This window comes from Nilaparvata lugens, chromosome 4 (assembly GCF_014356525.2).
Source record: "Nilaparvata lugens isolate BPH chromosome 4, ASM1435652v1, whole genome shotgun sequence".
NCBI classification, from domain to species: domain Eukaryota; kingdom Metazoa; phylum Arthropoda; class Insecta; order Hemiptera; family Delphacidae; genus Nilaparvata; species Nilaparvata lugens.
In genome coordinates, this window is record NC_052507.1 from 36,065,331 (window position 1) to 36,077,500 (window position 12,170).

Here is a 12,170-nt window from a genome sequence, read left to right on the forward strand (position 1 = left end):
TACTCAGTCTGATATACCTTATCAATGTACTAGAATAAGGTAATTTCAAATCTTAAAGTTCAAGGCATTGTATCGTGTTGTCTAATTATCTTCTGATGACGAAATTCATAAAAGCCTTGGTGTTTTTTGATGAATGTACCTTTAGTATCATAGATGAGTTTGAAATCATTGGGAAGTGTTGAGCATCCAGCCAAGATTTGTTATCGAATTCATTCGAAGTAAAGGATCAATCAATACTTAATTACACATTACTGACTTACTTTCCATTCCTATTTTTTTATTCTTTTTCCATTGAATCAACCCAGTCTGTGACAACCAGATAACGTAAATTCTGATAACGTTCATCAAATCAATGAATAAGCTTACTTGAACTCTAGAAAACTCCCACTAAAGCCTTCTTAGTCAAATAAAAACAACTACAATATAATCACAAATTGAAGCACGGGTGCATATCTCCGTTATTAATATATTTTCCTTGTAAGCAATATCAACATGTGAACTGAACTCTCAAATCCACCATCACTCGAGACCAACAACATAAGTATATTACATACTTGAGTTGATTGTTGATGATTTAGAGAGGCATGTAAGGAATGTTTGGTTGTTGCTAGGGGGGAGAATACAATTTTACGCATGTTATTAAAGTATCGCTCGAGGTTGTGTGGGAGCCGTATTTTCTCCCTTCTTGTTTGGATCAGTGTGTTTCAAATCCATACTCCAATGGGTGAGTATTACTAACTTGTTTTTGTGAGCGTTTTCTATGAATATGCGTTTGTGTGTGTGTGTTTTCTTTCCATGCATACTTTCAGATATGGGACGGCTCTTCCCCCATATTCGTGTATTTGGTATATTCGACTTCTCCATGTAATGTGTGGTGCTCTTTGCCTATGTGTGTGCTTCCGTGATCATGTTCCCTTTCTACACCTGTGTTAGTCTATAACATTTGTGATATTTTTTTTAGAATATTCAATATTTATAACAGGTTGAGCGAGTTGAACGTATAAAAGAATTGTCAATGATGATGGGTATCCCATCTTCAGATTCAAATTTGCTTACTTATTCCGATGTTCAATATTCATAGATTCGTTTCACTGAAATGTTCCTGTTTATTCTCCATATGCTATTCAAGATTAATTTGCTTATAATAACATTGAGTTAACTTAACAAGTTCTTTTTAGCTTTATTCGATTGTTATTGAGCCTTTGTCATATTATTTCTTCCTGTTGTAGATGTTTTCCATTAGCTAGTTGTCTAATCTGTGTTTGAGTGTGATACTCTGTTCTCAATATTATCATGAGAATTTCCATGTATTCTAGCATGTTTATGTACGTTTACCCACAAACTGTTGCCAATAATTGTGAGTGTAGTTTGTGTAGTTTTTGTGAGTAGTTTCAGCTCGGATGCTGCGCAGCTTCAAGGCACTCACTAGAGACGCAACGACGAACGGGACCGTTGGCTGGGGGATGATGGACGCTGAGGGACACACAGCAGGATTGCAGGGTTTTCGATGGGGGAAAGCGGAGGAAAAAGGGTAGGTTGTTGTGTGTTGTAGTGTGCTGGAGCGAGCTCTGGTTTATATTTTCATTGATTGCAAGGCGGCAGCAGACTGTGGAGAGGCTGGTGGTGGTTTGGAAGGGGGGGAGGGTTTTGGGAATCCTGCGCCGCGCCGTTCTCTCGTCTGTTGCTTGCTTTGTGAACCCCGCACCACCACCGCACCCATCATCCCCTGTATCGTCGTCGTCACAGTACAGGGTTGGCGAGGAGCCGGCTTTATTTATTGTACAGTGGCAACACAAGCCGTGCGCAGTGCCTGCATTAGCGTTGCACTTGTTGGCTGCTGTGCTGTGCTCTGCTTACCGCGTCAGCGACTTCCTCGGTCTCTTTCGTTCTCCCGGTCCGATCACACGTGACAGTCTTCTTTTCACCCCACGTGACTATTTCTGAATGTGTGCGCGCATGTGGAAGTAATAGTGATTGTTGATGTGAACACGTGACGGTTCGTTGCTACTTGACATGATTCTTGCTTGATTCATTATCACTTGTTCCAAACCTCTGGATTCTTTTCAGTACCTCTACTAACTCACAAAACATAATAGTGAACTCGAATACCAGAGATTATTGTATACTGAATAGTGCAAATTTATGCGAAAAAGGTTCGAAGGCAAATATCATCAGGTTTAGTTCTACAAGCTATACGTGTGTTCTAATGCATGTCAAAGTCCAGTGAAACCTGATTTCGTATCACATCTCTGCCACGTGGAATAATAGTTTTAAATCTCCCATTCTTCTGTTGAGAATACATTGATTTCTATTTGAGAGCCCCATTAGAGATCTAGAAACGCTTGTTCAAGGTAAAATAAATTTTTATCTTGTTTTCATATTCAAATTGCCCTAAATCAGTACCTAACGTTCAAATTCGAGCAGAAAAAAAAATATATATCAGTGAACAAAATATTGCTGGGTAATTTATATACAGTAGGATTTAATTTTACTACTGTAGTTTCCCTCTGTATTTTTGGGTGTAGATCATAATACACTGCGCTCCCGTAATAATTGACGATAACCTCTATTGCATTGCGGTGCAGATCTCCAAGAGGAGAGAGAGAGACATTGGAAATCGATTGCTGTTAGTGGGAGAGGGAGAGAGCTGTTGTAGTGCACACCGGTGCGGGTGCATGTGATAGTGCGGACAGAGGGCATTAAAATTCGGTCAAGATTTCCGGGCAGGAGTTGGCTTCGTCGTTGGGTGAGGGTGGCAGCCCTGGTGGAGTTCTAGTCGGCTACAGTCTGGTCGGCGTCTACCCGTGTGCCGTGTGGAAGCCGAAAAGTTGTCAACAGTGCGGAGACACGGGCCGAGTTGCCAGCAACCAGCCGACGCGATTGTTGCCTAGGGCGGCGGCCAACAGGCTGGCGTCATCGGCCAGTGTGCGAAGCGCCCCCTACCAGTTGCCAGAGGCTGCTTGTCGCTGCCACAGAGCCGGCGACCCCCTGGACCACCACCCTAGTCTAGCACCAGCCGAGACCACGCTGGCTGCCAGCACAGCCGCCACGGGTGCCCACTCCGCCGCCGCCGCCACCCAGCAATCCGCCTCAACCCCGATGCTGTTTGTGCCCTTCAACTATGGGCCGCACCTGGCCCTCGCCTCCAACAACAGTGTCAGTCCCAGCGGCGGCGCCACCCCTATCATCAAGGTCAGTAACTAAAACAATATTACGAGATTCTATTTAAAAAAATGTATTTTCATGATTGAAAAGTGAAAACTTTTATTTTTGATCGAATTGATTAGTACCCTTTCTTCTGATTCCAAGACACGACTAGATTCAGAAATTATTAGATCAAATCAAGTTTTATTCAATGACCTTACTCACATTACAAATTTACATTTCCAAGTTTCAAAATCTTGAAACTATAAAGTGAACAGTATATAAAAATACTTGATTATGGTGATAGCCTACTTAATATTATGAAATAATAGTTCACTTATTCGACTCCAATATTCACAAGGAATGGTTGTAATTAATTCAATTATCCCTCCATGAAACTATTTTCAGAGACTCATACAGTTCATTTCTTAAAACTATCTTGAACTGAATTCTTGAATTTTCTTTACCAATTTCTTCAACTGATCAGTTGATGATTACAAGTTATATCCATAAAAATGTCTACACATTTATTTATATGATTTGAACGCAAGTTATAATCTTCTATTTTATTGTATTTAATTGGACCACAAACATTTTGTTTTCTGGCAACTAGGCGAAAGGTCGTTTTTGAAAACTATCGTGTACCTAAGACATCATCATTTCTCTAATGTTTCCGTTCTATTATATTGTCTCCTAACAGGTGGGCTACATGAATAATTATGTGAGATTTGGAAATGACTAGGAAGGGGAATCGCGAGTAAATTGGTACAATGGATTGCCGTCTAGATAGGCCTTGAAACCATGATAGTCTTAAATAACGTGATAATCACATAGACTATACACGATTCAAGTATTTACGTCGAGGCTTTTGTGACTTGAATAGTCTTTTGATCGGTGGGAAAATCATGACTGAGGGAAGAGTTGTGGATAAATGAGGCATAAGTTTCTATCATCAATGTTTACACTTTTGTTTCCCATCTTGTTACCAAAGCTATTACGGATATTTGATTTTCCTGAGTGCATGGAGAGCATACAATGGAATTCAAGAATTCTTCAAAGTGTTTCCAAGGTTTTCAAGTATCATTCAGTTCCCTCCAATTCTTCAAGAAATATTTATAATAGCTTGAAATACACGAGATATGAGCCTTTTCAAAAAACCGTATATCTTCCTTATCAGTCAATCACCTTCATTGAATTACATTGTTTCTCATCCACTCTAGTTTTTCTCCCGAGAGTTCCAGACAAGAAGATGCATCTGTTTAAAAGCAGTTCATTTATATTTTCAGAAATGTCTGATTTGATAATCTTGACAGAAACAACAATAGATTATATCTTTATCCAAATCTCTCATAGTTCTTTGACTTAATAACATATTTTCTATACTTCAATAAATGGAAGGCTTGCTCAATAATCAATCATCATCGATGAGTCGTGACAGAAGAACTCAACTCGCTTCATCTCACATCATCCATTAATATTTTCGAGTGATATTCATCTTCTATCAAATTCATCTACTCCAGCTCGATTCTCAGCTTCCACAAGCTGTTCAAACCCTGGAGGGTGCCCACTGCCCACAGGAAAGGAGCTCAAACGCAGAATGGCGTCCTTGAAATTCATTCCATTTTTAAGGTTTCCCAATTGAGGGAGTGATGATATAGCAGCTTAATTTTCCCCAATTTCAGGGGAATTTTTCTAGTATTAATAAAAATGTATTCTGGTTAAGAGTAAAAACAGCATAATATGGAACTGGACCTGGAGTTTGATATCACTCCAATAAAGCTGCATATGTCCATGTTTGACTCGGCTCACATTTTGCGATGCTAGCAAGGCGCCTTTCTACGGCCAGAGCGATTCTCTGTTGTCAGCAAGGTTCACTTCGGTGCACACTTGTGCTTATTGACAGCGACTCATTGTCGAGCGACGTGGATTTGTACTTGGACAACTTGACCATTTATAGTAATGAAATTTTCTGATTTAAAATTCTCAAAGTTTTGCGTAAGGTACCGGATGTCAACATTATTTATAGAAAAAACTTAAAAATAAAGGAATCAATTACTCATCGGCAGTATGAATAAATGAATTGATCGGTAGATAATCAGATATGGGGATTCAGATGAATTCAAACGGATGATGTTTGTCAAGCTCCGTTTAATCTGATAGAATTCATAAAGACGGCAAAATATCGTACGAACAAAAATCGATGTGTGAGAGTGTAGTGCTTTATTCATTGTTAAATTACGTTTTGTAATTTAACTGACGTTCAACGTGATTTTCTCATTTCTTGGTTACAGAGACATTAAAATAATCATTTCACTACCGAATTTAATGTCAAAATTAGCTAATAAAAACTCGGAAATATCCGAAAAATCTATAATGGATGATTAAGAAAATATTGGCTACTTCGTTGATCACATGATAGGACCCGATTATCAATTATAAAGCTAAGTCCGACACTTCAAAACACCTCATACGAGAGTACTCAATCATCCAGTTTCAATCCTCCAGAAAAAAATCATGATTGTAAGTATCAATCTTTGAATAAATGTGATCCCTGTAAATTTATTCCGTTGAACATTGCAAATAACACCCCTTTCCTTGGTGTAGTTTGGATTGCATAATAGATTATATTTTGAGAACGTTATGTGCAATCAGTGCTAAAATCTTCTTTTTACAGAGAAATATAGCATGAAATTGACTTTATTCTATTTATAAATCATTATCGAAATCCATAATTTAATTCCTATCTACTAGTGGAAATAGAGCAAACTACCTATTTCCACAGACAAAATAAGTAAATTTACTTCCTTTATATGCTATTACACAGAGTAGAGCGTATCCAATTCGGAACCCTCAACCCTGAACCGTATCTAATCGCTTGAACTTTACTATAATAATTATTATTAATGATATACATTCCGTTCAACAATTTTTTCACAAACCCACTCCAAAAAATTCTATCTACATAAGTTAGCATTAATGTATAGAGATTCTTACAGACAAATTTCACCTATCAATATGATCTCAGATAATTCAGCATTTACTCAAATCATAGATACTATAATTTGTGCGAAAGACGATCATTAAAATACACTATCAAAAACTGTTTAATTCTCTAACAATCATCGTCAGAGATTATTCGAAGGAAGATATTCTCCAACTTATCATTGTAAATGATTTTCAATTAAGATAAAAATCGTCAGAGATTATTCCAAGGGAAATATTCTCCAACTTATCATTGTAAATGATTTTCAATTCAAATTCAAATTTATTTCTCAAAAAACATACACAATTATAATAATATAATATTATAACATCTAAAAATAATACAAGAAAAATACTATTAAATATATTAAATGATCCCAAAACTGCAGTATATTTTTTTTATGTCCATCTATGTTTAAGGAGTAGCCTACAAGTTAAAACCTGTGCGTAGACCTAAATTGAGATGCTACTGTCTCAATCTACACTGGACAGAGATAAATCACCAGTTTTCGACTTTTTCATCATTCTACAGAAATTGTAACTTATCATATAGCTCATTATTATAAAAAATCACTATGTTGCTAGTAAAAATCAAAGATATTTGTCTTTGTAAGACAATCATCTTATTCCTGTCACCAGTATATTGCAAGCTTAACATGTTTGTTTTTCTTATTCTCAAATGAAAGAATTCCAAAAATTAAAATTTAATTTCTTTATAGAAGAAAACTGGAAGGTACAGACAGTCTCTTTCAAAAGAGCATAATTTTTTTGGGTACTAAATTTTTCAATAGTCTTCCCGTCGAGATTAAATATTCAAATAATCTTAAATCTTACAAATAATATAAATTACACCTATGGTTGATGGATCATTCTCCGGTTGAGATTAATGAGCTTCTTATTATTCTCAGATGAATCAATTTTTCAGTCACTTGTTTCAATTCTTTCAGTATTTTATTAATATATTATATGATTTCTGCAAGGTGTGTGGGTGTGTATGTGTGTGTGTGTGTGTAGAATGAATTAAGATAATTAAAAATCTTGATGGAGAATGTATGATGGTAGTGGAACATATTGGCAGAGGACTACGTCTATAACTTCTTTTTCGTAATTTAGTTTCTTGGAATAGGACGGAAGAGATCCATTAGGGTTTCTATGTGGCTGAACTGAAGTTTATGGAGCCGGCGGCTGTTGGTTTAGATTCATCCTGGCCAATGCTAGAATAAGAGACATATAATCATTTACTGATTTGTTTACATATCTGTTTTTCATTGAAACACAATATGAATTATAAATACATGAGAGTATGTTCTAAAGTAGCTTGCACTGCACACAGGGACATTAGTAGCGGCTAGGGAACACCGAATCGGAAATGATCGAAACTCAGATGTACATGGCAAATCCATATTGCGGGTATCGAACTATTGACAACGCACGAAAATAATCCAATGGAAATCGGATCAGATGAGTTGCCATATAAGATTTGATCAACCTTGTCCACTGCTGATCATGAATGACAATTAATTATTATTTTTATAATACACCTGACGAATTGGAATCGTCTATTTGTTGCGGGGTGAGGAGGTACTCGACCGTTCCAATTTCCATCGGTATTTCGTGACGGTGATTATTTTACGATTTTATTGTCTCTGTGTGCAGGAGCTCCCTGGTGATGATCAGCCAGGTAAATAAAAAAAACAGTAAATGATATTCGAAATTAGTACTCGAGAATTCAAACAATTCAAAAGAATTGGGCCGGGTGAATAAAAACGAGACAGTGGGACAAGTGATTGGCTTCCAATCCAAGTCGTTCAAGTTTTCATGTGAATGGGTAGATGAAACTGAAGTTTTAAGTTCACTCAGAAAGGTTTTCCTGCTAGATTGACGGTTTACTAACAAGTAGCTTACACGTGAGACAGATCCGACTGCCGCAAAAGTGGAAGTAAATGCCCAGCAACCTGGCTGCTCAGTCGTCGTTGTGACTACTGTTTTCAGGCTATCGTTCATCAAAATGATTCAACTGTAGCCTCAGCTCACGAGAGATTCATATGTGAACTCAGAGAGAGCTCATGTCTTGTAGGGCGGGAAATTACAGGATGAAATATTTTTTTTTTAGTGGCGAATATCTCGCTATCAAACTTCTTAAAGTTTGTCAACTAACATGTAGAAAAATAAGAGGCTCACCGTCTGCAGTGGTCTGGACTGTTGTCTGACCTGTAGTCTGACCGGTAGGCTGACCTGTAGTCTGTTCTGTAGTCTGACCTGTGGTCCTTCTTCGTCTTTGTGTTGGTGGTGGTGCTGGTGTTTCTTGTTGTGGTAGTGGAGGTGTTTCTAATTCTTCCTTCATTTTACGTTTCACTCTGGCTAGTGTCAAGGTAACTGAGAATGCTATCAACACCACAAGAGACAGGAAAGTGAGTCGCATAATCTTCATCTTTGGTCCTCCGAAACTGTTCTGCTTGTCAATCAACTGCAACAAAAATTGAGTTATTGCCCTAGTAAATATTTACGATTGGTCATTGATCATTGATCAATGAAAGATGATCCTTATTGTCATTGGCAGAGACCAGTCTCTTGTCTGATGAAAACCTACAATTGGCATCAATGAAGACCTATTATTGGCTATTAGACGTCGAGGATAGTATATAGCTATATACTATCACTATATACTATTCTTGATTAGCCGCTGACCAATTAAGGCTGAGCCTTACTGTCACTGGACATACTTGGGCGTGTCTAGTCTCGGCAAATGACATTAGTACTCTACATTCATTAGTCAACAGCTTATTATGGTCAATCATATGGTCATCAATTTGAGGGAAAATCTAGATGATTATCTTATAAATTGTTGAAATGATTCAGATGAGGGAAACTATTCATAAGAACAAAAATAAACTGTACCTTATTCAACTTGAACAAGAGATCTTATTCACAGAAACTTGTTGATCAAATTCTGATTTTATCAACGGCATTATTCAGCTTTTGTTGGAGCTCTAGCAACATATTATTCCATTGATGTTTCAGTAATATATTGACTGTAACTATGTTTTAAATAGTTAAAAAATTACAACCAATATAACATAAACCACACTATCTATATTATGAACTATTTATCAAATGACTTATTCACTCATGATAATAAGTCTCCATATAATCACAGTGATAAAATTATGTGATACCTCTAATCAGAGTATTATAAATAACATGATTATCAGTAAAATATAAAATGTAATGTGATATTGAACATAATTAATTAACTTGAGAAGCAGATTTTTACTTGTAACATTGGTTGGAACTGGATGTAATCTGAGTCTGAGGAGTAGGCTATATCTCACTTACATGTCTATATCAACATCAATGATGACACTTGGAGGAATATTGTAAAAGATTTCAACCAGTTTTCGGATGAAAAATATAAAGGAAATACAATAGGCTAATCGAGATGCTAGCATCACTAGACACTGGGCTTCACTGATCAAATTTGGGTTTTCTACGTGAAATGTCTATTTTTGGCTTTTGTCTTACAGAGTGCATTAATTGTCAGCCTAATTACGTCAATTTCAAATTATTATTCGTACACCTGCACACGACTTACACCTCATACTGTCAGCATTATTAATGAATAACACGCAACACTTCTCATTCAACCAATGCTGTCAGTTCAAAGTGAATCTCACTGCAACAAGAGTCGCTGTAGCTCATTGTTCTCTCACCAATGAAACGTTCCTCTTGAATCTAGACCAGAGATTCTTCTTACGCTGATGAAATTACAAAAAAAGTTCAAGTTTCTTCTATGTGGCCTTAATAGTTGTTGTGCGAGGGGCAACTCTCCAAAGTTTTTGAAACAATTACCTCATTCTGGACTAAATCTAGTGCTTAATTCTGGATGGTATATAGTGAGATTCAATTCATTCTGTCAGCACTTTCTATGGATAACTGCTTTCCATTTAGCCAATGTAACAAAGTGTTGTGAATCTAGAACATTAGAACATTGGGGCCGGTTCCGAGCTCGGGATTTAGCTGAGTTCTAGACTTTGAACAGCTGGAGTCAGAAAATTGGATTTCCGAAAATTTGGATTTACGACGAGGCGTAGTCATTCAGTTCACGTTTAAAATATTTCGAAAAACTAGAAAATTGAACACAAAATATGATAAAGAGAGAATTGTGTGAAATTCAGCTATTTTGAATTATTGAGGATGTATCATTTCGTCAAGAAAAAAAGTTTCCAATTATAGAAATGAGAAATGATGAAGATTATCATAAAAACTACGACTACGCCCCGTTCCGGAATAGTATATTTTGCACCTAGGGCCGAAAATGAGACTTTTCCAGCTCGAAATCGGTTTTTAAGTCAAAGATACGCCCAAAATTTGCGTTTTTCAAACGTTTTTCTCAGCTTTTCTGCGTTTTCTCAGTACTTTGACTTTCTGATGGAATAGAGCATGCTCAAATGAAAAATGCAAGCTCGCTTCGCTCGCCTGCTGATATTATTTTTGGATGATCCAGTCGGGGGTCCAGGAGGCGGAGCCCTCTGACTAGACGGATGTGGCGAGCGAAGCGAGCCTGACGGCTAGATATTTCAATATCTATAAATATATATATATACCTGGAACAAAATTATTATCATATATATATATATATATATATATATATGCTAATATTTTGTTTGGATGATCCAGTCGGGGGTCCAGGGGCGGAGCCCTCTGACTAGACGGATGTGGCGAGCGAAGCGAGCCTGACGGCTAGATATTTCAATATCTATAAATATATATATATATACCTGGAAAAAAATTATTATCATATATATATATATATATATGATAATGATTTTGTTCATTAGGCACTTCCGAAAGAAAAACTGAAAGGTCATAGCTCTAGCATATCTGAGGTAATCTAAAAATCAGAGATTGTCCAAGTATTTATATTACTTTCCTTGCCCTATTACCATAGGTAAGGAAAGTATTGCTTTCCGAAAAAAAATTAGGTACCTCAATTTCTAAATTTCTATACGTTTCAAGGTCCCCTGAGTCCAAAAAAGTGGTTTTTGGGTATTGGTCTGTATGTGTGTGTGTGTGTGTATGAGTGTATGTGCGTCTGTGTACACTATATCTCATCTCCCAGTTAACGGAATGACTTGAAATTTGGAACGTAAGGTCCTTACACTATAAGGATCCGACACGAGCAATTTCGATCAAATGCAATCCAAGATGGCGGCTAAAATGGCGAAAATGTTGTCAAAAACAGGGATGTACACAATAGAGAATAATGAAGACCAACTATGGTTTTTTCTAGTTGATTTTTAAAACGCTTGTCATGAATACAGGTATTCACCAATTTATCCTTCTGAAATTCCTTAGAACTTACAACGCCAGTTCTTGAAGCTCTCTGGATCCTTATATGATATAACTGGAACCTTATCAATATAATTATCAATATGGTTTTTCTGGCGGACTAGTATGACTATCATCAAAGGATGATAAGTACTGAATGCTCTTAATAAGATCAATATTAATTGATTCACTAGTTTTATGTGCTGCGGAATATTTTTCTTTCTTGGTACCAAGACAGTTCAAACTGTATACCACGAGATGAATTAGGATATAATAAAAACTTCTATGATTTTGTATGCTGACATAAAACACAAAATATATTCCCATAAAAGAATATATATAAAAAATTCTTATATCTATAATTTTCTTTAAATAAATTCTTCTCTATAATTTGAATGATTATCACAAGGCTTAATAGCATTCACCGTTGTGAGCTTTAAAAATTATAAATTTGTATTTAATACTGATACGTGGACTTCAAGTCAATTCAGAATTCTACAACTTAAAACCTGTTTGGTCTGTAGATTTAACATGACATACTTTAATCAATGAGCAAATAATAATTAACCATACAATGATCCCAGGATTTTTATGAGTTTGTGCCGTGCATGGAAGTAAGCTTCCTACATAAATCAAATAAATTCATAAAACGTTCTTATAGACTATATGATAGCACTCAACACGTTGCGAATTTTTTAAACTTGAATTAATTCATA

General features: G+C 36.4%; 2 protein-coding genes across 6 annotated transcripts in view; one reads left to right on the top strand and one right to left on the bottom strand.

The window, feature by feature from the left end:
• The first annotated feature begins 1,753 nt into the window (after positions 1 to 1,753).
• LOC111049599 (nucleolysin TIAR) overlaps positions 1,754 to 12,170 on the top strand; it is a 675,963-nt gene continuing 665,546 nt past the window's right edge. The window contains exon 1 of one of the 2 annotated variants that reach the window (XM_039427387.1): positions 1,754 to 3,192. In XM_039427387.1, coding sequence (XP_039283321.1) covers positions 3,100 to 3,192 — 93 coding nt within the window. In that variant the 5' untranslated portion in view covers positions 1,754 to 3,099. The remainder of the gene's footprint in view (positions 3,193 to 12,170) is intronic. The other variant, XM_039427388.1, reaches the window with a different exon arrangement.
• Positions 6,386 to 12,170, bottom strand: part of LOC120351157 — a 120,343-nt gene continuing 114,558 nt past the window's right edge. For 2 of the 4 annotated variants that reach the window (XM_039427395.1, XM_039427396.1), the window contains exons 2-3: positions 8,308 to 8,593; positions 6,391 to 7,340 (exon numbers count right to left, since the gene is read on the bottom strand). In XM_039427395.1, the coding sequence (XP_039283329.1) occupies positions 7,297 to 7,340; positions 8,308 to 8,557 (294 nt within the window). In that variant the 5' untranslated portion in view covers positions 8,558 to 8,593 and the 3' untranslated portion in view covers positions 6,391 to 7,296. Of the gene's footprint in view, positions 7,341 to 8,307; positions 8,594 to 9,400; positions 9,601 to 12,170 lie in introns of those variants that run through there. The other 2 variants (XM_039427394.1, XM_039427393.1) reach the window with 2 other exon arrangements.